The sequence below is a fragment of the Zootoca vivipara genome, chromosome 10 (genome assembly GCF_965207765.1).
Source record: "Zootoca vivipara chromosome 10, rZooViv2.hap1.1, whole genome shotgun sequence".
NCBI lineage: Eukaryota > Metazoa > Chordata > Lepidosauria > Squamata > Lacertidae > Zootoca > Zootoca vivipara.
In genome coordinates, this window is record NC_142593.1 from 34,617,204 (window position 1) to 34,644,687 (window position 27,484).

The 27,484-nt window shown below is 44.1% G+C and overlaps 2 protein-coding genes across 3 annotated transcripts; both read left to right on the forward strand.

The window, feature by feature from the left end:
- Positions 1-431: 431 nt before the first annotated feature.
- On the forward strand, positions 432-9,122 carry F2RL1 (F2R like trypsin receptor 1). The gene is made up of 2 exons (XM_035099952.3): positions 432-789; positions 7,695-9,122. The coding sequence occupies exons 1-2, from the start codon at positions 717-719 to the stop codon at positions 8,792-8,794; spliced, it is 1,173 nt and encodes a 390-aa protein (XP_034955843.1). The 5' UTR covers positions 432-716; the 3' UTR covers positions 8,795-9,122.
- Positions 9,123-10,084: 962 nt separating this feature from the next.
- S100Z (S100 calcium binding protein Z) lies at positions 10,085-26,630 on the forward strand. 2 transcript variants are annotated; one of them, XM_035099953.3, is made up of 4 exons: positions 10,085-10,370; positions 20,395-20,536; positions 24,379-24,542; positions 25,034-26,630. In XM_035099953.3, exons 1-3 carry the CDS (start codon positions 10,222-10,224, stop codon positions 24,535-24,537), a joined length of 450 nt encoding a protein of 149 aa, XP_034955844.1. In that variant the 5' UTR covers positions 10,085-10,221; the 3' UTR covers positions 24,538-24,542; positions 25,034-26,630. The 2 variants fall into 2 exon arrangements, with proteins under 2 accessions (XP_034955844.1, XP_088509245.1); XM_088653119.1 differs by lacking the exon at positions 10,085-10,370 and adding an exon at positions 19,924-20,051.
- Positions 26,631-27,484: the final 854 nt, after the last annotated feature.

Here is a 27,484-nt window from a genome sequence, read left to right on the forward strand (position 1 = left end):
ATAATCGCATAATCGATCACAAGACACGGCACATGCACACCATTTGAATGGCAAGGCCCATCAACTTTGGGAAACCCAAAGGGACCTCAGCCCCTAGGAGTTGGCTCCTATCTGCAGACATGGATTGTGACGGACTAGCTTCCTGAATCCATTACTTTTACTGAAGTATCCTTTACTGAATTCCGTAGGACTTGTTGGCAGCTAAATGAGATTAGAAGCTTAGCTGCCTACATCGAAAGCCCATTAACAACAACCCAAGCACCCTGGGAACTGTAGTTTGTTAAGGGTGCTGGGCCTTCTCCGGGTGAGGGTCAACTACAATTCCCAAGATTCCTGCGGGGGGCGGGGACGTGCTTTAAATGTGTGGCGCCTAAAGCCTTTTGGCGCCTGCGATTCCTGGGAACGTGTCCGGCTCTGCTCGAAGGCGCTCCGAGAGCTCGATGGCGGCGCGCGAAGGGCCTCCGCCTCCGCGCCTCGTTCCATAGCCCTGAGCTCACCTCGCCCTTCTCCCGAGGGAAGCCAAGAGCGGGGGGAGGGGGAGGGGGAGGGGAGGGCAGGACTGGGGTGATGACGTCACGGAGGTGCTCCTTAGGCGCCGCCCCCTGCCGAGTTCTCTATCTCTCCCTTTTAGGTATCAGTGAAACTGCCCAGTCGCAGTTTACGCTCGAGGAGGAAGTTGGTGGCGGTGCCTTCGCAGCGAGGCGCGTGCCGCGGAAATGGGGCGCCTCAGCCGGGCTTGGCTGGGGTTCGTGGTGCTGGCTGGAGCTCTGATGCTCACCTCTGCTACAGGTAAGGCACGGAGAGCCCTGTGCTCGCCGAGGGGAAGAAGGTAGCGCCGCGGGGTCCTATTCTCTGCCTGCCCTCGAACCTTTCTCCTCCTGGAGATTTCGTTGGCCTCTGGCTCAGGTAAAGCGAAGGTAGATTTGGTTTGCCTCTTCTTAGTCCTAGCAGCAGGATCGGATCCTTGTTTACGCAAAGTGGAAGTAAGTGCAGTGGGACTCCCAAACAAATGTGCATAGAGACCTACACCTTTGGGGATGTTCACCCCCACCCCATTTCCATTATTATTTCTCCGTGTAAGGTAAACTAAACTAGGCTTAACTTAATGCACTGCTTTGAGTGCATGGCTGTAAATTTTATACGCTGTCCCAGGCTTCCCCACTCCTCTTTTTTAACTTCTGGGTCGCCATAAGTCTTGTTTACCTGAAGTAAAGATCTTCAGCAGTGGCTTGCCGACTGCTCAACTTTATAGAGTCTACTCCACATGGATTTACTGTATTTGCCTTTAGAAAGTGCGAACACCACTGATTTACGCTTCCTCCTTGCACCTTTTGGCTTTCAATTCAAAGCTACCAAGTGACTAATTTCAATGCCTAAAACATTTCTTTTTTGGGTGCGGGGACGACTTAGAACATTGTGTTAACATCTGATTTACTTTGAAGTCTGTGTTCTTGTGAATGGGTACTAGGTGTTATACTTCACCTTGATCTCTTCAGTAAGTCACCAGTAAATCTTGTAAATAACAACAACAAAAAATTGTCTCTGAGACGGAAGGTTCTTATATATACCTGATATCTTGACACTGCTTTCCTTTGAACCATGGTTTATATTTAAAATATTTATGTAAAATAGCTTGACACAGAGAGATTTTTTTACCACATTGAAAAACCTAGTCTGAAAGAAAACTTAAAGATCTAGCACTCATTGAATCTTTAATTAAGCTCTCAGCCATCAGTTCTAAGGATCTGCTCTCCTGAAAAGATCAAAGTACTGTATACAGTGGTACCTCGGTTTATGAACACAATTGGTTCCGGAAGTCTGTTCATAAACTGAAGTGAACTTTCCCATTGAAAGTAATGGAAAGTGAATTAATCCGTTCCAGATGGGTCCGCGGCGTACGTAAACCGAAAATTCATAAACCGAGGTGTTCATAAACTGAGGTTCCACTGTAATCTTTCTGACTGTAGCAAAACAGTTCTATCATGCATTAAGACAGGATTTTTGGGAGCATTGGATAACACTTCAGGCTGTGAGATTCAATATAATTTTATTAGGCTTTGGTATTACGGTAGCTTGTAGTAAATGAATAAAATGCATAATCTAAAAATTTAGGAAAGTGTGGGTAAGTTGGGGCTCTTTTCATGCCTCCTGGATATGCCTTGCAGTGCAAACATTCTCAGGACTTCGTTTTACAAACATGTACAATTGTAAAATGGCCTTATACCAGTTCCTTGAAGGCTATTCTTTGATCACTACCGTGTTTCCCCCTTTTTAAGGCGTAGTCATAAAATAAGCCATAGCAGCATTTCTAAGCATTTGAGAAATATAAACCGTACCCCGAAAATAAGCCATAGTGATAGGCGCTGTGCGGAAGAGATCACTGAGCTCCCCGAGTCAGCAGCAGCAACGCCGGCCGCAGCAGTGTTTGCTGAGTCCTTTCTTGCTTTTGGGACTTGGTTACTGTGCTGGCTTGGGATGGTGTGTGTGCAATTGCTGTTGCTGCTTCGTGTTTTTCAGCTGGATTCTCTGGGTTCTAAGCACTTTCCCCCGTTTGTTTGTGAAGCAGCACTCGGCTGCAGCCCCTGCCTCTCCCGACGGCTGCATGAATGCGAGGCTGGATTTGATCGCTATCTCCTTTTCCATTTCTTTTGTCTTTGAGCACCCGGCCCCGCCCCCTCTCCCCTTCGTGGAATGAAGAACGGAGTTTTAGCAGCATTTCCTCATTATAAAAAAAAGGTCAGGAACTTTTACTTTAACCTCAAAAATGGGATATTTCCTCTCTCTAAAAACAACTCTGACCTGAACACCAATATAACGGGGGTAGATCACCTCCAGTTTATAAATCCGCAAGTAGATCGCAGTCTCCTAGAAGTTGGGCTCTATACTTTGGCTGATTGCAAGCCTTTGCATCTTTAAAAAACAAAAACCATGCGCTTCTCAGTCTTAATTTTCCTTTAATTCATCCCCCTATACCCTCCTCCAACCATTGCCTCCTTCCATTCCTTACCCCCCTCCCTCTCTCCCCACTTCCCTCACTCCTGTGCGATCTCATTTAGTCATATACTTGCTTTTTCTGTTGTGTTGTCTATTTTATATTTAATATTATTACCCTTTATGATGTTATTTTTCCCCTTGCGATAATTATTTATTTTTTATCTTTAACTAACTTTCCTTTCCATATTTTTCCATATATAACTCAACACTTTCCCATTCCTTCTTAACTCTTTGGATAGAGTGCCCCCCCATTATTGTTGTTAATTTTACAATTCCTGGATTTTTTATGGAACCGAACAGCTCGGGTGCTTCAGAATGTGCCTTCTGTTGCTACAGGGCTATGGGGCTTCACTATTTGACCCCCCCCCCAGGTTGGGATTTTTAAAGTAGTTCTGTGGGTCCCAGGGCACAGAATCACCCCCGATCCTTTCCTTTGTCTAAACAGACCTATTCCCCCCTGACTTTGGAAGGCTGTGCTTCAAGGGTGATACCAGGGGTTTTTTAAGACCTGCGCCTCTTAAGGATTGTTACAGTCCATAACTTCCATTGCTTTCTACAGGGTTGGGGGTTTAAAGCACTGCCACCCCCACCCCACCCTGCAGGCGCTCGGAACTGGCAGCGCCAACAACGCGCCCAGCAATGTGCAGAAGAGAGCACCGAGCATCCTGAGCCAGTGGGTCCCAGTTGTACCAGCACTTTTTTTTTTAAAAAAAGACACCCCCTGAAAATAAGCCACTGTGTGTTTTTTTGAGGGAAAAAAGTTATAAGACGGTGTCTTAAAAAAGGGGAAACACGGTATATGGACATCCTCTTTTGCTTACTACTTTTTGTAAGAATTGACTGGGCAGTCCAAGTTTCCAAAATACTACCGTAAGATTGGATAAACAAAGTATTTACTTTGTGTCTAAACTGCTTGATGTCAAGGAGTATTTATTTATTTAAAAAGAGATAATATAAGTTTTCTGCTTTGCAAAGGCTTCTCTGCAGCTTTTAATTTTGTGATGGTGTTAATGGTTGTTTCCGCATCTGTTAAGCTTCTGTTTGAATCTAAATGTTTTTTATGGTTCCCGCAACTTCTACCTGGGGATCACTGCTAATTAAGAACAATCCAATACTTCTTTTCTATGGCATCTGTGCATTTAGACTCTGGTTTTGTTGCTATGTTATATCAACTTGAGTGATTTTCTAGAAAAATCACTCTCGTTTTTAAAAAAGGGTTCAATATCTACAAAAGATTTTGTAATACATTTGCAGGAGTATGGCACCCACCCCTAACATCTCTTTCAGCAGAAGCCAATGAAGTGGACTAAAAAGTCTGGCAAACTAGCTACACACACAATTACTCATTTATACCACGCCATTGATGCACATGAAGCTTTCTGGCGTAAAACCAAAAAGGCAGTTCCTGTCATTTAAAGAACCTGCATTCTGAAGTTGGAAAGGGGGGGGGGAAGCAGAAGTATGTAAGAGACAAGTATATATACTTTGTTGTGGTTGGAGATAAGCTGTACTTCCTGGAGTGATAATACAGAAGGTCCCAGGTTCAATCCCCAGCATTTCCACGTAGGGCTAGGAAACACTGGAGAGCTGCTGCCAGTCAGTGTAAGACAGTATTGAGCTAGATGGACTAGTGGTCTGACTCAGGAACGTACCAAGAGAGTGGGTGGTTTTTCCTAGCCTTGTTCCTTGGAAGTGTGTTTTGCCTTCTCATACTGATCTGTCTGTTTGACTGTGCAGAAAGGGTAGCTACCACTGTTCACACATAATGTCACTGTATCTAAACCATCCACTGCAGCTCCTGCAATGTGCCTTGGTGCCATTTTCAAATTTGACACTGGAGATTGTGATTTGCATCTTCCTACTGCAGGAGGAATGGTGGAGCAACATTCCTAGTGCTAAGGAACTATATTTGACTGTGAGAAATCAATGAGTGTTGCAAGACCTAGCTGCAGACGCCAACCTTGCTCCTGAGGATTTCACAATATGTTGTAAAAAAAAAAAAAAAGAACGAAGAGAAAGCATTTTGTAAAATTCCATATGGCTGGCCCTACTATTGGGTAGACAGAGTTGGCTGTCATAGTCTGCAGATGCTGTAAGGTGTGGAACGATGACAAGATGTTGGGTGATGGAGCTCTGTGGGCCTCTCCTGCACCCCGTAGGCTAGCCCCCGCCTCCAGGGCACAAATGAGGTTGCTATCCTATAATGGTTATTTGATTAAGGTCCAACCGTCCAACTGGTTGGTTCCTGTACATAGACCAATGGATATGATCTTTTCCTTTAAGCCGGGCAGGAAAATATATTGGGCTGGCTCTGCAGAGTGAGTTTAAAAGTAGGAGAACACTTCAATCTCCCAGGACATTCTATACAAGATCTCAAAGCAGCTGTTTTATTACAGAAAAAATTCAGGAACAGACTGGAAAGAGAAGTTGCTGAGTTGGAACTCATTACCAAGCTTAAAACCATGGAGCCACCTGGGATGAATAAAGACATTGGATTCTTATCTCATTATGCATGATCAAGCTTTCTTTAGTGCCTCAGCCCTTGCTTTCCCCCCCAGGACCAATTGCAGCCATCAGCAGTCGTTAACAGCCATCTACAGGTTTACCACTCCCATCAGCCCATCACCCATTCCCATCACCCCCACCCCCACCCTCTGTATATACATAAGGGTTTGGTGGATTCTGTTTCAGTGTATCTGATGAAGTGTGCATGCACACGAAAGCTCATACCAAAATAAAAACTTAGTTGGTCTTTAAGGTGCTACTGAAGGAATTTTTTTTAAAGTGAAATTAGAGTAGACTTCACATTGTGATCTTTCTGTGGTAGGACATGGGTAATATTTCCAGGGGCTAAGAGAACACTGGAGGTAGGAGTAGGAGTCATTTTTCTTGCCGTCTCTTCTTTCCCATACCTCCTGCTCATTATTTGTGTACACTAAAAACACTTACTAACAAAGTGAAAACATAAAAGTTTCAATACTGGTTTTTCAGGTACTTTTGAGTGTGTGCTGTACAAAGCCCAATCTGTTCCAGTTTTCTCCTGCTCATAGCGCTAATGAATGAGTGAGCCTTTTAGTCAGTGGCTCCAGTTAGCATCCAGTGTTAATATCTAACTAAATAATGGCATGAGTTGCAGCTGGGTAACAACTTTGCTATTAGTCAGGGCCAAACCCTCTTGCAGCCAAGTGCGCTGACCATGTTAGGTAGTTGGGAGCAGGCGTTGAAGAGCACTTTGGCTTAATGCTCCACCTACTATTGCATTAGTTAGGCAGAACTACGTGCTATGAATGAAACATATTGTTCCCAGTCCTGTGCTTACTTTATATCATTGATGTAGAAGAAAGGTACTGTTAAGTATCTGGGAGATAGATAGGTGATAAATAGATACGTAGATATAGATGAGATGAGATGAGAATGAATGAAGATAATGTATTCAGGGCCATCTTAAGTGTATCGGGCACCGTAGCGCAATGATCCCTCCAGCGCCCGTCATGCTCTGCCGGGCACGGCCAGGTGCAGCGCGCAGCCGGAGGGTGCGGCGTGACAGGCAGGGATGCTGCCAGCTGTGCTCGGCCTCTGCCTGCTCGGCCAAAGCGGCGGAGTGGTGCTGCAGTCCAGGGAGCCCTAGCTGCCGCCCCGACAGAAGGTTTGCCGACAGAGCATTGTGGGGCAGCGCCTGCCCACACTCCTTCAAATGCATGCAAATGAGGTGCCGTGGAGCATTGTGGGGCAGCACTGTCTATGCTCGCTGTGACTTGAAGGAGTGTGGGTGGAAGGTAGCCCTGTTCCTCTTCCCTGCCGCCCCTCGATGGAGGCAGCTCCGCTGCGGCTGCTGCCGCCTCGCTTCAGCCACCACTGCTGTGAAAGGAGCGAAGTGGGTGAGGCGGAGGCACGGGCGGCTCCGTGTGCCTCCTTGATGTGCCCCCTGCTGGGCTGGCGCCCTGGTGCGCTGCGCCAGTCAGCCCATTGGGAAGGATGGCCCTGAATGTGTTTCTCTCCCTTGAGCCCAAGAGAGGGTTCGGTCCTTTTTGTTTTCAAAACTTTCATAGCAGTGCATAGCATGTCTGTCCTCACCAACTCTTCCAGACAGTGTCTGCTTGAAGTCAGCACACTCAACTTCCACATCCTTTCCCCAATACCATTTATTCTTTGTGAAATACAATTACAATGCAAATGCAATACAAATACTCGCTGGATTGCTTGACAAACTCTTAAGACACAAAATAATAAGCCTAATTGGCCACAAAAATGGCTGAGAACCAATGAAGTATAGTGGTTAGAGTGCCAAGCTAGTACTGGAGAGACCTGGGTTCAAATCCCAACTCAGCCATGAAGCTCAAGGTTGAGACCTATCCTCAGGAACAATCTTATTTGCATCACAGGATGTTTGTTAGAATAAAATGAAGAGGGGGAGGCAGTCCACCTCCTTGAAAGAACGGTGGGATAAAAACATGATAGATAATAAAGTAAAATGACCTCCATAGGCTTCAGCAGGAACAATGGGCAGGCATAGGAAGGATTAAGCATGATGGATAAATAAGGTAAGAACAGCCACTGAGGGTTTTACCAGGAACAATGGACAGGCCTTCGCACTCTCTTCTTTAAAGATTCTAAATTTGTGGGTCGTCTGGCTTCATGATTATCATGTTTGGTTTTTCACCAATGGGCAGCTAACACTCTTGCTTTTATCTCCTTTTTAGAGAGAAATCCAACCAACCGGACAAAAGGAAGAAGCTTCATTGGTCATAAGGTCAATGCAAGCAACGCCTCTAAAGATGCATACACTGTGGATGCTTTTGCAGCCAAAATCCTCACTGGCAAATTGACTACAGTCTTCCTGCCCACGGTCTACATTCTAGTGTTCATCATTGGCTTGCCAAGCAATGCTATGGCTCTGTGGGTCTTCTTCTTGAGAACGAAAAAGCGGCACCCAGCAGTGGTCTATATGGCTAACCTGGCAATGGCAGATCTCCTCTTCGTTATCTGGTTCCCTCTGAAGATTGCATACCATATTAATGGCAATAACTGGATCTATGGCGAAGGCTTGTGCAAAGTACTCGTTGGGTTCTTCTATGGAAACATGTACTGCTCTATCCTTTTTATGACATGCCTCAGCGTACAAAGGTATTGGGTGATTGTGAACCCAATATTGCACTCAAGAAAGAAGTCGGAAATTTCTGTGGGGATTTCAGCTGCAATATGGATACTCATCATCCTTGCCACGATTCCATTGTATCTTGTTGACCAAACTGTTTATGTTTCTAACCTCAACATCACCACTTGTCATGATGTCCTGCCTCATGCAGTGTTGGCTAAAGACATGTACAACTACTTTCTTTCTCTAGCAATTGGAGTCTTCTTATTCCCCGCTGTTCTCACAACTGTTTCCTATGTCCTCATGATAAAGACTCTGAACGCTTCCATTACAGATGAGAACATTGGGAAGAAACGGAAAAGAGCCATCAAGTTCATCGTTACTGTGCTTTCCATGTACTTGATCTGTTTTTTGCCCAGTAATGTTCTGCTCGTGTTACACTACGCCCAGATCACAACCCACAACACCAGTAATGTATACGCCTTGTACATTGTAGCGTTGTGCCTTTCTTCCCTAAACAGCTGCATCGATCCATTTGTCTATTACTTCATTTCAAAGGACTTTAGGGACAACCTTAAAAACGCACTCCTCTGTCGAAGCGTGCGCACTACAAAGAGAATGCAAGTCTCTCTCTCATCAAACAGATACCCAAGGAAGTCCCCCTCTTATTCCTCCGGTTCACAGACTACGAAGTCAACCTACTAAATTTATATGTGTGGATGAAAGTTTGGTCTCCTGTTGGCAATGAAAAACTGAACAGTATTTGCCTTACAGAACTTCCAAACTGCTGGATCCTTCCATCTTTCCTGTGGGATGGAAAAACCAAAAGCAGCTGGGCTGATACTTGCGCTAAACAAATAATCAGGCTTCTGCTTCTGTAGACAAGTTAGTTGGTTTTAAAGGGAACTTTCAGTGTAAATGCTGGTAGCCACTGCTAGTTCCCAGGTTTATTGTTATGGTCTTATGTAATCACTAATCTTCAGTAATAATTAAAAGGTTTGCGTTTTGGGGGTCACAGTCCTTCATGAGATAAGTCTTGCAACACATGTAGCAGTTTGTAGAGTCGACAGATGATTTGGTTATATGTTTGCCAAACCTATCTGTTGCCAATCTCTCTCAAGGCCCTATTGTAGCACCTTAAAGACCAACTAAGTTTATATTTTGGTATGAGCTTTCGTGTGCATGCACACTTCTTCAGATACACTAGAAACAGAAGTGTCAGACCCTATATATATACAGAGGGTGGGTGGGGGTGGGTGGGAATGGGTGGTGGGCTGATGGGAGTGGTAAACCTGGACAAACAGGCCAAACCCTACGCCAAAGGATAAATGGACATAAATCTGACATCAGGAACCATAAGACTGAAAAACCAGTAGGAGAACACTTCAATCTCCCAGGACATTCTATACAAGATCTCAAAGCAGCTGTTTTATTACAGAGAAATTTCAGGAACAGACTGGAAAGAGAAGTTGCTGAATTGGAAATCATTACCAAGCTTAAAACCATGGAAGCACCTGGGATGAATAGAGACATCAGATTCTTATCTCATTATGCATGATCAAGCTCTCTTTAGCACCTCAGCCCAGGACTAATTGCAGCCATCAGCAGCCATTAACAGCCATCTCCAGGTTTACCACTCCCATCAGCCCACCACCCATTCCCACCCACCCCCACCACCCTCTGTATATATATATAGGGTCTGACACTTCTGTTTCTAGTGTATCTGAAGAAGTGTGCATGCACACGAAAACTCATACCAAAATATAAACTTAGTTGGTCTTTAAGGTGCTACTGAAGGAATTTTTTTATTTTGCTTCGACTCAGACCAACACGGCTACCTACCTGTAACAAGGCCCTATTGTATTACTGATGTCCAAGTGAGTATTGTTTGCACTGAGATATATACTGTATATATATAGATATATATCTAAGGTTTTTTATATATATATAATTTATAGACAATTCTTTATATTTTAAATATGCTGTGAATATGCAATGAGACCAATAATGTAGTCTCAGTGTAGCATGCAATTATGTGCTTTTTTCAGAAATGTACTTTGCAGTAATTTTGTTTCCATATTTTAAACTTTTTATAAAGTAGTACTTTTAATAAACTCCAATTTTTGTCTATTATGTTTAAGGTATTAATATTGTCTCAAACAGCATTAAAGCAGGGGTGGGGAACCTCATACCATGGAGCCCAAATGCAGCCCTCCAGACCTCTCTGGACTCTTCCCAAGCTGCACCCCTGCAACTTGCTCTGCCCACGAACTGAGCCAAGGTAGGATGCCTTGTGATATTTGTATGCTCTGCTCACAGGTAACAAACTGACCTTTTTGTTCAGCAAGTTCTTAAATGTGGATTTATATGGGGCTAAGGGATCCACCTGCAATAAATTTGCAGATTTTTAAAAGGACTTATTGGCCACATTTGCACATAATGCTAAGCCAAACAGGCTGCCTTCTGCAAAGGTGATTGCAGCCACTTCGTTCCTCCCTGATCCTTTAGCTCTGCATAATGCAGCAGCTAAGCTCTGCCTGTTATAAAAACCAGGAGTTGTGCTTAATTTTTTCTAAGCATGATCTGTAGCCAAGGTTTTTTCTCGGGTACAGATCATGGTTAAGGAGGACTGCAGTGACTAGAATGCATGACACACACTAAGCCAAACCTGAGCTAAAAGAATTTGTCAGGAACAAAGTGAGTGTGAGCTTTGCATGAACTAATACGTTTGCACAGTCCTGCTAAGCCATAGTTTGGTTCAATGAGGCCCTTCTTCATGTGCCTCCTCCATGAGAGGTTCAAAAGGTGACAACACAAAAAAGGGCCTTTTCTGCAGTGGCTCCCCATTTGTGGAATGCTCTCCCCAGGGAAGTTCAACTGGCAGCTTCATTATACAACTTTAGGCGCCAGGAAAAAACATTCCTTCAACCAGGCCTTTGGCCGATTAACATCAATACCCTTTTAAATGGGTTTATGGGAGTTATTAGTTTGTTTTTGTTCTTATTATGTATTTTGTGTTTTTTATCTTGCATTTTTATGTTGTGAACCTCCCTGAAATCTACAGATGAAGGGCTGTATACAATTTAGATAGATAGATAGATAGATAGATAGATAGATAGATAGATAGATAGATATAGATAGATATAGATAGATATAGATAGATATAGATAGATAGATAGATAGATAGATAGATGATAGAGTTATGCAAATTGGGCCACTGTGTGTCTGAGCCATAAAACAAGAATTTGGTTGGTGCTGTGTTTTGCTTGCTTCTGCTAATAATTACAATCCCTAGCTTTTCCTTTAACTCCCAAAGTATGCCACAAGAAACGAAAGGCCATTTACTTAGGAAGCTTCCTGTTTTACCAGCTAGTGTTCTGGTTTTGTCTCCTCTGAGTCAGCTGCGGGGGAAGACTGGTCAGTGTTGCCATGTTTCTGACTCAGAAGTAACTGAATCATCATAAGGTCACTGTAGAAAGACCCACCCTCACAGGTGGCTGCTGGCTTCATTTTGGCACAACCGGCTACTACTGGGCTGTTCTCCTAGAAGAGAATCATGTTCTGAATGACGATGATTCATGAAGAAAAACTGGAAAGAGTGGGTTCCTCCAGTTCTAACTTTCTTAATAGCTGGGGTACAAGAATGAATCGTGCTTCCAATTCAGTGCAGTACCTAAGCAGTTCAGAAAACACTATAAAAAAGAGTTGCAGAAAGTGTTGTGTGTCATCACACCCTGAATGGAAAAATTAATAGCTGGTGCATCGAAATAAAGGACCATCTAGCTCAGCATTTTCTTTCCCCTAGCAGCCCAGCCACACATCTCCAGAAAGCCCGCAAGTGGGGCATGAAGACAATAGCCCTCTTCTATTCTGGTTGCTGCTACCAGCAGTTGGCCCTCAGAGCATATAGCTACCATGATTTGCAGCCACTTGTCCTCCGTGATTTTTTTTTTAAAAAATGAACCTGAGTTCTCCTGTGTTATAATGTATGCTCAACCGCTGACCTATGGACGTGCCAATTTAGTGGGCTGAAATATAAAGTCGGACGTGACCTTGGGGGTACACCAGTTGAAGCCTTTGCTCAGTGGAGGACCTGCAACTGCAGCTTCCCTTATAGATAATGGTCCAACCTCTCCTGAAATGACTTCAGTGAAGGAGAGCCCACCATCTCCCTGTGTAGTCAGTCCCACTCCTGGGCCACATTCAAATCATGCATTTAAAGCACTATTGATACCACTCTGAACAGTCATGACCCGTCCCCTCCACAAAAAGGAGAAAAGAATTCTGGGAGCTGTAGTTTGTTAAGGGTTCTGAGAGTTCTTGGGAGACTCCTGTTCCTTTCACAGAGCCACAGTTCCCTGAGTTCCCTGTAAAGAGGTAGGGAGTGATAAACCACTCTGGGAACTATAGCTGTGGGAGGGGAATAAGGGTTGCCTGACACCCCTCAGCACCTTTAACAAACATATATATAATAAAGGGCTAATTGGAGTTTCTGGTATGCCAGCCTGAATGAGTGCTCTGGTCTACTGTATGTAGAAACAAATTGGACTCTGGCACTTGTGAGCCAGAGTGAGCCACTGCAAAGTTCATGATCCTGGGTAATACTGTATATCATTTTCATTCCATAATCTCATGTTTTTGGATCAAGCAAGTGCTCTTGTGTGTCCAAATCGTGTTATGTAAGGAATAACAAAGCGCTTGGGGAGTTGCCTTCCCAGAGGAAGCAAAGGGAGGAATCTGAAATACACAAATGAAGCAGGTCCTGTATTCATACCTAATCAAGGCAAGAATGTTGCAGAACAAGATTATTACTGTTTCTTGTTCCAGGTTTCATGCCCTTAGGGTTAATATACCCAATCTACAGGACCATGCTTTGTGTGAATAATAAACTTGATTATGATAATTATAATGGTGATAATACATTTCTTGGACCTGCCCAGGGTGACGAGCAACCATCAGAAAAATACAACCTGATGACCAAAATTTTCCTGATGCAGCACATATAAAAGACATTAAGGTGTCACTCCCGGTGGATGTCAGTTTCCCAAGACTCACTTCCATAAAGCAGCATGCTCAACACACAAGCCTGGTAGACCCAGGGGCGTTGCTAGCTGCTTTGGCACCCGGGGTGTCAAAGCGGAGGCACCCCCGGGGGCAGGGTGCCGCTCCGCAGCGCCGTGATGTCACAATGCGCGGGCGTGATGCCCCTCGCTGGCACTCCCCTTGCCTCCGTCCAGGGAGAGAGCGCGTTGGCTGAGCAAGCCCTGCAGCACCTAGCGAGGTTTTCGCTGGCCGGCTGCCGGGACCGGCTTGCTCCCTCGGCCGACGCGTGCTCTCCCTGGACGGAGGCGAGGGGCAGGCCAGTGAGGGGCATCACGCCACCCACAAGCATGATGCCACTTCGCGTGCCTTTTGGGGCAGGGCGTGCCGCGCGCAGGGGTGGGGCGCTTGTTTTGGGGGCGAGGTGGGCAGCCGTGATGGCACCCCTGGGATCGTGCTGCTTGGGGCGGCCCGCCCCCACCGCCCCTATCTTCCTACGCCCCTGGGTAGACCTTAATCTTGGTGTCGGACATTAGCATCACATTCTCCCATACCCTTTTTGAGAGGCCAGCCATTGGCATTCTTGCCTTGCCAATATGCTTGTCCAGCTCAACATCACTGGAAAGGTTGCTGGTTATGGTGGAGCTCAGGTAGACAAGATAAACACATTATTCCTTCTTTTAAATTATTTAAATATGTACAATATACTGAAGAAAATCACTGAAAGATATGGGGCAGACAGGGCTGGCCCAAGGCATTTTTGCAACTGAGGTGAACAACAAAATGGCCAAAACAAAACACAACAGAAAACTTGCTAGGGAAGAAGGGCTGAGTGAAAATCTACATCAGGAACAAGGGTAAATAAAGATTGTAATGTTTTATTATGTTTCTATATATGTTGTAAGATGCCCAGAGTGGCTGGGGCAACCCAGTCAGATGGGTGGGGTACAAATAATAAAATAATAAAAATAATTATTATTTATCTATATCTAGAAATGCCCTAGGCATTTGCTTCACCTTGCCTCATGGGTGGGCCAGCCCTGGGGAGAGGATTCAGGAGGACTAGAAATGAGCAGCAGGAGGAGCAAAAAGGAAATGAAGCAGGAAGGTGTGAGTACTCCATAATCCCAAAACCATGATATGCCAAATGCACACCACAAGGGACAGGGAAATGTAGTTGTTTTAGAAAAAAAATTCAGACTACTATCAGCTATGCCAAAAGCAGGTTTTAACTCCAGGGAAACACATGTATCGCCTAGACAGAAGAAATAATATGCGGTATGTGGTTCACAGCTCCAAAATGCAGGAACAAATTACTAGCCGAATTTTGAGATGGTGCAAGTAAGCCCTCATACATTAGAACAGATATACAGTGGTACCTCTACTTACGAATGTTTCTACTTACGAATGTTTCTACTTACGAATGGAGCTCCGTCCGCCATCTTGGATGCGGTTTAGATAGGATATTTTCTACTCATGAATTTTTAGATAGGGTTGCTTCGACTTACGAATTTTTTTCTCCCAATGCATTCCTATGGGATTCGACTTACTTTTTTTTTTCGACTTACAAATGTGTGTTCGGAACGCATTAAATTCGTAAGTAGAGGTACCACTGTAGTGTATTCTATATGTCATAAGAGCTCCCTCTTCTGGTTATAGCTCATATTAAAGGTCATTTTTAAAAGGTATTCCAATCCTTAGCTAATTTAAAAATTTAGGCAAATATCTTTCTTAGATTTAAATATTGTTTTTTAGTTCTCAAAACAAAATAAAAAAATTCCTTCCAGTAGCACCTTAGAGTCCAACTAAGTTGGTCATTGGTATGAGCTTTCGTATGCATGCACACTTCTTCAGATGTTTTTAGTTCTCAGGATATGATGATTCTCACTACACCTGAGCTATGAGCATGTGTCCTTGGGATCCCTTTCACCCATCCCTCTTTGTTGAGATGTGAGCTGCGATTTGTTCACAGCTGCGTTGTGCCCTTTGCTGGCGCCCAAGGCTCACGCACACACATACACCAGGCAGGACCAGAGGATGAGCTTGAAGGCTGAACAAAACCCACTGCGCCAGGCCAACCCTCCCTGCCACAGGCACAGAGCACGGACAGCTCACGGGGCCACGCTTTGCCACCTGCCTGCCTGCCCATGAAGTGGGGAGCCAGGTCGGCCGGCCAACAGATACAGCCCTTGGCGGATGCATCCCCCCAATGCTGGCTGGGCAGCCATTCAGCGAGGGGGCCAGGGGTGCAGCAACAAGGCCAGGCTGGGCTCCGGGGCCCAAAGACTCCCAGGGGCAGGCAGGATGGGGATCCCTGTGTGAGGCACCTGGCTCGCGCCCCCTCAAAATCATGCACTCGGGGCCCCGGCCCCCCATGCTATGCCCCTGCTTGTTCAGCCCTTAGCTAGAACTCCTGCTTATCTCCTCTTCTTCTTCTTCTTCCTCCTTTCCTTTCAAAGGAATTCTGCTTGCTGGGTTCTGACCAGCTCTTGCTTCCCACTGACTCCTGACTTCTGGCCTAGGCAGAGTAGACTACAACTCTGATCACCACTGACCATTGGCCATGATAGTTGGGGTTGGCTGGAGGGGGTGTTCAAGGACATCTGGAGGGCACGGAAACAGATAAGAGATAAGAACAAAGCAAGGACCTGCTGGACCAGACCAACAGCCCATCCAACATCCTGCTCTCACATCTGGCTCTCTGGTTTTACGTGGTATTTTTGTTTGACTAATACTGTTTGTTTTATATTGTACATGGCTTGGAGATTTTTAAACTATTAAGCAGCTTATCAATGGTTTTGAATGAATGAATGGATCCCATTTCGGGCTGGTATAAGCATAAAACAGAGATAGGGAACCTGCAACCAACCAGATGTCATTGGTCTGCAACTCCCAACATCCTTTACTATTGGCCAGGCTGGCTAAGCCTGATGGGAGTTGGAGTACTGTGGCCTCTGGAGGGCCGCAGGCCTAAAACAAATTCAAAACAAATCAAGATAATACATTTTGCTTGTGTCCCTAAACTAGGTCCGTGAACCTTCACTTTCAAATGTCAAAAGTTCCCACTGCTTGAGGCACAGTTTGACTACCCATGGTCAAACTAGAACTTGAATCAAAATCTCCTTTAAAAGTGCTAAAATATAGCTGGACAGAAAGCAAGGCCAAAAACCTATAACAGCATGTTTCATAGGAACTTATTTTGTTGCTGATCCGTACCTGGCTTCCTGTTGTTGTTGCTGCTGCTCCTCATTTGCAACTGGGGCTGGCCCTACCATTAAAGTGAGGCAGCTGCCTCAGATGGCACAGGAGTGGAGAGTGGCAACAAGGCTTCAAAGGACAGAGGCCCCCTGTATTGATGTATTGATTGATTCATTCATTCATTCATTTATATCCCACCTGGCAGAGGTATACATAGAGGCGTAGCAAGTCCAGGTGGTACCCGGTGCGGGGTTGTTGTTTTTTTGTCAACCGCCCCCCCCACACACACACACTGCTTTGCCAGGGCGCTGGCAAAGCTGCGCCCTCTTGGGAGCCACAGCTCCCGTCCGCCCCCCTCCCTCCCTCCTCAGCTCACTGTAAAGTGGCAAAGTGGGAGCTGCTTTTGGCGAGCCGGGGAGGGAGGGAGACTTGGAGGGCCAGGATCCTCTGCTCGCGGCTGCAGCCACGAACGGAGGATCCTCTACATGGGGCTGTGGCAGCACGATGGCTGCTCGCTCCGCCATGGCAGGGCGCCGCCTTGTCACCCCTGGAGACATGCCACCGGGATTGCACAGCCTCCACTGCCCCCCCCCCATTGTGACGCCACTGGGTATACGTACCTAGGGTCCCTTGTGCCCTTGGCAAAGAGTTCTGCTGAGGCACTCAGAGGAGCCTGTGCACTTCACTCATTCGCCTAGAGCAGGGGTCGCCAACTCCCAAGAGACTGCAATCTACTCACAGAGTTAAAAACTGGCAGGTCAAAGTTGTTGAGCTATTTTTAGGAAGGAGGAAGACCTGTATTTTAGGGGTTTAGGGCTAAAATGTTGAGCTTTCTTTAGGTGAGCAGTGGAGGAGCCGCCTGGGGGGCGAAGGGGCGGGCTTCTAGCCACTCCAAGCCAGAGTGGAGAGGCACAATTTTTGCACCTGCTGCGCCTGTGCTTTTGCAAGGACCAACCTGGCAAACGCCTAGGTACACATCTGCTGCCAGGGATGGTCACAAGTAACCAAGGTAGCTCACATCCACTCCTCCAAACTGGATATAGAGTTGGGAGGTGTGTGCATGTGGCCCCACTGAGTACTACAAACATGAGGTTCTTTGGGAGTGTTGAGGCAGCTGGTGATCAAGGTTATTCTTCTTGCTGTCCCAAATAAGTTGCAGGGATCAGAGGTGCACAAAGCTTAACTATTATTTCCCATGATATTTTTTTGTTGATTTTGCTATCCTCACAGCTTAGAGGAATTAGCTAGTTGTTTAAGGGTTTTTTTAGGTAGGTAGATTCCACTACTATGTGTTTGCTTCTATAGCAAGATACGGTAGCACTGTGCCAGTTAAATCTAAAGTAATCAGCACATAACTCCATTTCAGCACACAAGGGGGAGCCACACTCCAAATAAAATTTCGACTTATAATGCACAATTTTCCCCCCACAAACAATTACATCTAAACCCTGGAATAGAAGTGTGCATTGGCTCTGTTTGCTCCCTGAATTAAGAGATGAACTTTGGTGATTCAGGTAAGGTGCTCCTGCTTCCTAGTTGGATTGCATCGTTCACAAGGCATCTCAATATGTCTCATAGTTATTGAGTGGCTCTGTGGTCTGGCTGTCCCTAACATAAACCTGCTAGTTCCACCGACTCTTAAGAAATGAAACCAGGCTTACTGGGGAAATGCTCATAGCCAAAAATCTGTGCCAGGGGGCAGAACCCCAACCACAAGCACCCTTGCGTAACAGGGGGTGACATTCCCCATTACAGTGGTACCTCTAGTTACGAACTTAATTCGTTCCGGAGGTCCATTCTTAACCTGAAACTGTTCTTAACTAGAGGTGTGCTTTCGCTAATGGGGCCTCTTGCTGCCGCTGCGCTACCGGCACACGATTTCCGTTCTCATCCTGGGGCAAAGTTCTCAACTCGAGGTAACTCTTCCAGGTTAGCGGAGTTTGTAACCTGAAGCATTTGTAACCTGAGCATTTGTAACTTGAGGTACCACTGTATTTCCTCGGGACCCATGCTCTTTTTTCCACCTCCACCCACCCCCTCAATGCAAAACATCTTGCTTCGTGTGAAGCAACCCTTGACACACCCAAAAACGTAGCACAGGTAGGAAAGAACTTATACCTCCCAGAGCAACCTCATTACCTCCTTAGGGAGGACGACTTCATGTTTTCTGAATCATAGCCCTATGTGCCAATTAGTAGAAATACAATTTGCTGTATTTATTTCTTAGTAGGGATTGAGAAGAAATTCGATTCAGATCACATGTAAAAGTTGAATCTATCGAATTAGCATTTTTCAAAGCAATATGGGAACTGACACACAGCCATCTTTTGGAATTTTGTGATGCAGTTCTCCAACTAAATAAAGTTTACAAAAATGCACATATTAGGTAAAAGTGTGCATAAATATGAATATATTCTTGAAGATGAGATATAAAAAGGCATTATGTTAAGAAAAACTACTTGCAAAAATGTGTACACAAAAAAAATGTGTGTGTTAGAAATTTGTACTCAAATGCCAAAGTTATTTTGTGAGGATTAGAAAAAAAATCAAATTGCTGTAGAAATGTGAAGAGCCAAATTTTAGATTGGAAAAAAATGAGAAATTGGGAAATCAAAATTGATGGACCCTTCCGCTCCTACTTCTACTGAAGCAGTAAGTTGCAAAGAGCATATTCAGTAGAGTGATTGCTTTTGCTACAGTGTTTTCTAAGTGAATTTTCCTGCCATTCTTTCATGAAGAGGGCTATCTATTAGTGGCACCACCTGTGCTTTGAACGCCTTTGCATCTCCAGTACTCTTTTGAATTTGAAAATTATATGCTGAAGGTTCGGTTTTAATTTCTGAACTGTGACAATCCAGTCTCACACTGCACTGAACTTAGATCAATACCATATATGAAATCAGAATAAAAAAATCCTTCCAGTAGCACCTTAGAGACCAACTACCGTAAGTTTGTCATAGGTATGAGCTTTCGTGTGCATGCACACTTAATCGGAGGCAGCCTTCCTTCACCTGGTGCCCTCCAAATGTTTTGGTCTACAACTCCCTTCGTCCTCAGTTTGGATTGGCTGTGCTGGCTCACTGGGACTGTTGGGAGCTGTAGTCCAAAACACCCAAAGGGTACCAGTGTAATGATTGGGATGTTGGAGTAGCACTGGCAGGAGACTGAGGTTCAAACCCCCCACTCGGTCATAAAGCTCACTGAATGACCTTGGACCAATCCCTATTTCTCAGCCTTCATTACCTCACAGGGTCATTGTAAGGATGAAATGGGGGAATAGGGGGTAGGAAATGTATACTTCCCTTAGCTCCTTAGGGGAAGGATGGGATATAAATGAAATAAATCATAAGGCAAAGCACTGCATCTTCTTGTTCTGTATTTGTGGTATTCCCAGTGGTTGGCTTCCTAGCAACTAATTGGATTTCCGTCCTCATTGTTTTAATGAAGTTGCTGCTTTTATACTTTTAGCTCCTTGCTGAATGCTCAGGGAAGCCAGCCAGCCTCAAGAAAGCCACCTGGGGAAAGATACCTACACCTGTTGACGCATAACAAGCAGTCACAAATAAAGTGAAACCCAGGAAGGGGGGAGGCATTTTATCATTGGTGATTTCCCTCTAGAAACCCCAGGGGAATTTGGTAAGCTAGGGTGGAACCCTCAGAATAGAGTTGACTACAGTCTGTACCTGCTGGAGACAATACTTTATTGGGGACCACTTCAGAACAGGTAGGAAGAAATGCTTAAATTTTGCCTTGTTGGATGTATTTTGCTTCTTTGCCCTTTCAGGGAAAACGCGTGGCCGCTTAGAGATGACTGCACACCCAATGAGCTCAATACATTAGATTTTCTTCTTGGATTCATCTGTAAAAGGGCTCTCCTAAATTAGTGTTGTAAACAACAAGTTTGTGCAGCTGGTCAAATGACAAATATTTAGCCCCACAGAAGCTCTGAATCCTGTATATTGACTTTCTGGGCAACTGTGTTTATCTCTGTGCATATACAGAAATGCTTACATTTTAAATGGTTCATGCAAAGTTGCCATAAGTCTTCCCTTTATCTCCCTTTGTAGTATGCCAACACTGCTGGAAGGTGCGATGGACACCTTAATCAAGGTCTTTCACCATTACTCAGCCAAAGAGGGGGACAAATATAAACTCAATAAAGGAGAACTCAAACAGCTCCTCACCAGTGAACTTACTGACTTCCTTTCGGTAAGACAGAGTCATGGTTAAATCTTTTTTTTCACTGTCTGCTTGCTGGACATGGGGAGGGGGAATAGCTACTGGAGGATCCTTGACAAGTATTTCATATGCCATTTGTTCACCCAGACATGCAATTAAGTCTTTTCTGCAACAGCAGCTGTACTGTGTGCAAAAATAGTTGCTTTTTTTTGCCACATCCAAGGAAATGTGCTTTGGTGACCAAGTACTTAGGACCCTTGATTATGTTGTTATTATTAGAAAGCTTCATCTAAATCGTCAGCTATAATGTTAAGTTTTGATATGGATGTGAAAGTCTTTGGTTCAAATCCCAGTTAACTTATAAAAGTTGCTGGCTGGCTGCGGGAAAATCTCGTGCCATAGCTCTGCTGAATATCTTGCCTAGGCATTACAGCCAATATGGTAGAACTTGGTTTGTGCGTTGTGAGCTTCCCTGCCCCCACTGACATGGATCAGTGGTGGTGGACAAACTTGGTACATGATGGCCACGGTTTATATGGTATAGACAAGTAATGGGATGGGAAAGGTAGGAGATGCACAATAGTCATGGTGACCCCCATAGCAAATGTAATATCTAGATGAATGGGGAGCTGATTTTATTCATTCACTGGGGAAGAGGTGGTGTTCCTTTTCAAAGTAGAAAAACTGTGTTCCACAGAACACAGCTTCAGTATTGAATTAACGACACAAGTGCACACACTCAGCTGTTCTTATCAATTAAAGCAAAACTAATTCTCAGCTGCTATGGTTTTGCTTAAGAGTTCAACAATATTTCAAGGGCCATGTTATTTAGAACAAACTACCTATCTAGTCTACATAGCTGCCAAGTTTTCCCTTTTCTCACGAGGAAGCCTATTCAGCATAAGGGAAAATCCCTTTAAAAAAGGGATAACTTGGCAGCTATGCTAGTCTAAGAATCCGGAAGGCTCACAAAAGTGCTGCAGAAGTGAATCATCTGATTTGTTTTATTTATTTATTTTCTTTATTTTCTTTTTTTTACTGGCCAGTCTTCAGCTGCGGCTCTCATAGCAGCTTACAACAAAACCACAAAAATGCAATATAGAAAAGAATCCAGCGCAACATACAAATTAGCACAGAAAGCTTAAATGTCCTCTTTGACGTACAGAACAACTCCTCTGCCGCATCCTGCCCTTCCTATAGAGTTTGTATCCAAAGATAACCTCGTCCCACTGGCTTTCTCCACTTTTACCAGGCTTCTGTTATGCCCACAATAGCTATAACTCTTCTCTAAATCCAAGCATTCCAGTTCAGGCATCTTGGCCAGTGTATTAATTGTACTACATTGTTCAGAGGTAGTAAACCTCTGGTGTCAGAAAACTGCAAATAGCAAGGGGTGGTTGTACCTTATTCACTACACTAAAGATGGGACAGACGGAAGTTGGGTTGGGGTTGTGAGATAGAGCTTCTATTTTCTTCAATGGTCGTGATAGGTTCTCTTTGGGAATGGTTTTTTTATTTTATTTGCCCCATTCCTTGGTATGTAATGCAATGGTTGAGAAGCATGCAAATAGGTCTGATACGAGGGTGGGGATTAGTGTAATGCAGGCATAGGCAAACTCGGCCCTCCAGATGTTTTGAGACTACAACTCCCATCATCCCTGACCACTGGTCCTGTTAGCTAGGGATGATGGGAATTGTAGTCCCAAAACATCTGGAGGGCCGAGTTTGCCTATGCCTGGTGTAATGGCTGCCAATGTCTCAAAGGTACTGATGCCTCCCCAGAGCAAAGTAATAATATTCCCTTAGGCAAATTATTAGAAAGAAGAAGCATTTAGGATATTTTTATTGTGTCTGTAAGCCTCTTTGAACCATTTCCACGAGTCAAATGACTAATAAGTGATAATACCTAGGTGAAAGTTTACAGCAGGGGTGTGCAACATTTTGGGAGCTGCATACCATTGTGGGCAAAGGCATGAAGTAGGCAGATCAATGGCTGTAACTCGTACCTTTGTAAAGTAGGCTACATATCACAGGTAAAGGATGAGATCCCAACTTGGCAAAATCACTCAAGGAGCTGTATGACCTGTGCTGCTGGGGAGAGGGAGCCCCAAGAATTAGATGGAGAGGCTTGGTGGTTACTCACCCCTGGTTTAAAGATATCTCAATCATAACTTGCTATCTTCTCCTCCACCTTTCTGGTGGTATTGCTGTTGACCATGCTAGTAAGGTGGGCAGATGGGCAGAAAGATAGAATACGTAGATCAGAGTATGTAGGCTACTATAGATCAAAGTGCATGCAGATGAACTTTGGTCTATGTCTGGAAATGTTCTTGCTCTTTAAGTGCTTCTTCGAGCCTGAAGCCAAATGCTTTTTTATTCATAGGTTGATTGGAAACTCCTGTGGACTCTAAATATAGCTTCCTATCTATCCTGAGCAGAGAGGTGGCTGAGAAGAGCTTTCGCTACAGGACACATTATCAGTCCTGGTGTGATTTGTGTTCCTCTATTTTGTTCCTAATTTATAATGCCGCTGAAGTTCTTGTGTTAAAAAAAGAAAGATCTGATATATAAGTGGCATCCTGTAGTCTATTAATCCTAAGAAACCTCATAGTCTTAAAAATTGGCAGCTCTGCAAAAAGGGGAAGAAATAAAAAAGGAACCTGTCATCAATTTTCTTGGACTGGATTCTCTCTGTCCTGCATTCCATCTTATCTCCATTTGTAGTGACCCAGTCCCCAGAGTAATCAGCCAGCACTAACTAGATGTGCTTCAGACTTTTGAAGATTAGGCAGAAATAGTGGATTATATCTGGTTTAGGTCGAGTTCACATGTTAGCTTCCAGGACTCCTAATTTATTCCTGTTTCATAGAACATTTTTCACATTAGGATTAAAGCAGCTTTTGCCTCTGTTGGGTTTGTAATGATGATTTTTAAAAACTGTAGGAGCCACAATGCTAATTCACGTTGCAAATTCATCTTCTACACAAACAACCATTATCATTAGCATGCAATAAGCTGAAAGCCTCACATGTGAAAATGCCCTTGAAATAATTTCACTAGTACCGGTACACAGAAGTTCATATAAATCTAGAATGCAAGATACATAGGGTCACAGAGAGGTTATCTATACAGCTGATGCAGTGAAATTGGGGTAAATTCAAGGTTTAGATTAATTGGGATACAGATATTGGAAATTACTACAATATTTTGAGTTTGCGGAACTGACTAACAAAACTCAGGTTACAATCCTATACCCACTTGCCTTGGGAGTAAGCTTCATTGAACTCTATGGCATTTAGTTCTGAGTATACGTATATAGGATTACTATCGTCAAAGATCAATTCCCTCTTCTCCATCTTACATGAGAAATCACCTCCCTGTGCTCTTTGCTTGCAACGTGTGTGTGCAGTCCCTAAAAACAAGATCCTTTCTTCTTTGGGGGTATAGCTTTATTTATATGCAAATATAACCAGTTTGTTGTCTAAAATTCAGGTACTTGATCTGCTAAGACAATACAATTGGATGATGGCCCTAGTGGGAAAACATTGACATTTAGCTTATTAATAAAGTAAACCATCTAAGCTATTAGAAATAAATATTATGTTGTTGAAAGTTGAGGCACCTCTGTCTTGAGACAAATACGTGCTGCAGACACTGGTAAATATCACAGTACATGTAAGAAATTCCCTGAGGGTTAAGGACAGTGTATGTACATGCCCTCAAGGAAATAAAAAGAAATCTCTAATGTAATTTAACGTACATCTCAGAAGATTCTCTAACCAATATTGAAATGTACATATCTATCTATCTATCTATCTATCTATCTATCTATCTATCTATCTATCTATCTATCTCTATTTTTGCCTTTATAGTGTCAAAAGGATCCCCAGTTGGTTGATAAGATTATGCAAGATCTTGATAGCAATAAAGACAATGAAGTGGATTTTAACGAATTTGTGGTTCTGGTTGCTGCCTTGACTGTTGCATGCAATGATTTCTTTGAAGAGCAAATGAGGAAAAGGGGAGAATAGAAATGGTAGGTGAAGCATGTTTAATTATCACTGTAGCACTTTTCTTGTCTAATGGTTGAGCTCATTGAACCTGGATATTATGGATAACTAATGAAGTTATCATGGAGACATTTCAGCTTTCCTCTCACTTCCTTGTGTAGAATGTCCACCCCAATGCAACTTGCCAACAGGGCCAGCTCTAGGGGTAGGCTTGGCTGGCGCGGGGCGCCAGGGCACTGGGCTGGCAGGGGGGGCGCCGCACAGCAAAGCCGCGCAGAAGTTGTGCTGCGCGCTGCGCCCCCCACCAGGGCGGGGGTGCTGGAGCGATCTCCACACTACGGTGCCAGGGCGCCCGACATGCTTGAGACGGCCCTGCTTGCCAACATGAAAAATGAGAGAAAGGAAGAAAATACGAACGAAGCTGAATGTACTGTACGCACCTTAATGTGGATAATTTCCTTTTCCTAAGGATGATGTCATTGCTAAATACCTGCTACATCTCTGTTTGCATTGACAGGTTGCAGCCGCCTTTCCGAGACAGGATGAGAGACAGCAACTTCAACGGAACCAATATTTCACTTTTTACTTTGTGTTTGGCTTTCCCTTCTCTTCCAGCGATACAAGGTTTCCTGTCAACACTCCCGCTTCTGTTTTTATATCAGTGCACAATGAGCAGTTCTTCCATAGGCAAGATGTGTTCCAAAACCCAGCCATTTACTTTCAGCAAGTCTCTTCGTATGAACCCACCCAGACCCTGAGATCATCATCCGAGGCCCTTCTTCATGGAGCTCCTCCATGAGAGCTCTGGAGGGTGGCAACAGGAGAATGGGCCTTTTCTGCAGCGGCTCCCCATTTGTGGAATGTTCTCCCCGAGGAGTTTTCTGCTGGCGCCTTCTTTATACACTTTCAGGTGCCACGTGAAAAGGTTCCTCTTTAACCAGCCCTTTGGCTGATTAACATCCTTTTACCCTTTTAAATGTGTTTGGGGGAGGGGTTTATTGGTTTGTTTAGTTCTTGCTCTTGTTTTTATTACGTATTTTTGTGTTTCTTTATCTTGTTTTTGTATGTTGTGAACCACCCTGAGATCTATGGTTCGGTATACACATTTAATAAATAATAAATAATATTTAATAAATAGCAAATATGGCTGCTGTATGTATTGGACCTTTAGATCTGTCATCACATGGCATATTAGGTGCTGTGTTGTACGTCACCCGTTGAACCAGTTCAATTCTATTGAGTCCTTTTGAGTAGTGCTGGACCAGAGCCATATAATAGCTGCTTAGCAGTTTAGTGTGCAGAGCCTGACGTGACAGTGATTTTTACCGTAAGGTTAACCACACCATTACCGCCTTTCTCTGGATTTCTCAGCAGATGGTGAGAGGTAGATATGCTGGAACTAACTGTATGGCTACAGGCCACAGCCACACACACATGGTAAAGGCATTTATAGCAAGGTTTTTCAGAGCTCCTGGTCACTTGACTCCACCCATAATGCAGAGTTTCAAGTGCATGAGTGAACGACATCTTTTCCATTGCTCTATAAGCTAATAGTCTAATTGCAAGGCCATAGGAAGAGTACAGGTGCTGACCAGTTCTTTCCTGGTGAGAATAATATTTAGCTAAAAACAACAGCCTGGGAGAGAGGAAAGCCAGGGCCACGCACTCTTCCTAAATGTTTCATCTGGCCAGATTGTGCCAAGAGTCTGAGATAGTCTCACCTTTAATGGATCACGACCCCATCACGGCCCTAGTACCCTGCCAGTGACTTAACAAGCGTTATTCAGCTTTTTCTGCTCTAAGAACTCACCAAAAGAAGCTGAACACTCTGTCCCCCAGACTCAGCACCCCATCTTCCTGACTCAAAAGTCTCCTCTCTCAATCTTGCATTCTTCCGAGTATCTTCTTCGATCTGTTTGAAAAATCCATCCAAATTATTTTCACAAACCATTTGTGGGTCCAGTTTTAGAATTATTGGGTTTAGGGTTCTGTTGTTATAAGGATGAAGGTGGTTCTGCTGAATGGCTTGTTTTTTCTCCTGTTAACATTTTGTATATGTTTTTCTTTACTTTTAATGTCATTTAAATAAACCACAATAAAGTACTAGACAGAGACTCTGATGTTGAGATTTGTGTATGAAAGGTACACGAGACACTTTATGTGAAAATTATGCTTCTGTCTCTTAACCAGTTAAGAAGGTACGACGTATTTTACCAAGTCCAGAGTGATGCATCCGTCGTCGTGGGTAACCTATTCCCTCTGTTTCAGTGTATCTGAAGAAGTGTGAATGCACACGAAAGCTCATACCAAAACAAAAACTTAGTTGGTCTTTAAGGTGCTACTGAAGGATTTTTTTATTCTATTCCCTCTAAATTGATTTGTTTAGAAGGTGGGCAGTGGTGTTACTGTAAGTGCTAATTTCTGGGGATGGTTGTTCCAAATTTTCATCACAGATTTAGTTGATCAAAGACATTTGGGGCTTGAAATATGCTTTTTATTTAAAACTCTTTAAGTCACTAGAGAACAGGAATAGACTTGCCAATAGGTAAGCAATACTCCTTTTCCATGTCTCATTTTGAAGCAAGGAAATGGAACAACAGGCCTTAAAAGCTCTTTTGCAGCTGCCTGGGTATTTAGGAAGGAGCTACATGGTTGATAGCAGAAGGGCTGCATGTGTTGAGGGGGCCGGGGGGCATGGGGAGAATGGGGAGTGTATCCACTCTCTTCAACAGGAAGGATATAGCCCATAATTCTTTGTTCTAGACAAAACAATGCTGTGTTTTCTATTAGTGTGATCAATTGCAGAGACGGAGTGAGGAAGGCAAAGTCAGAGACTGGAGATTTATCTGCTATCTTTAATTAAATTGCTCCATGATCATGAATTTCGACTAGCCTCCCCCTCTGAACAATGGAAAACGTGCTCGCTACATGGGCTTATCTAAACATCCTCAGCTCTACCATTAAACAC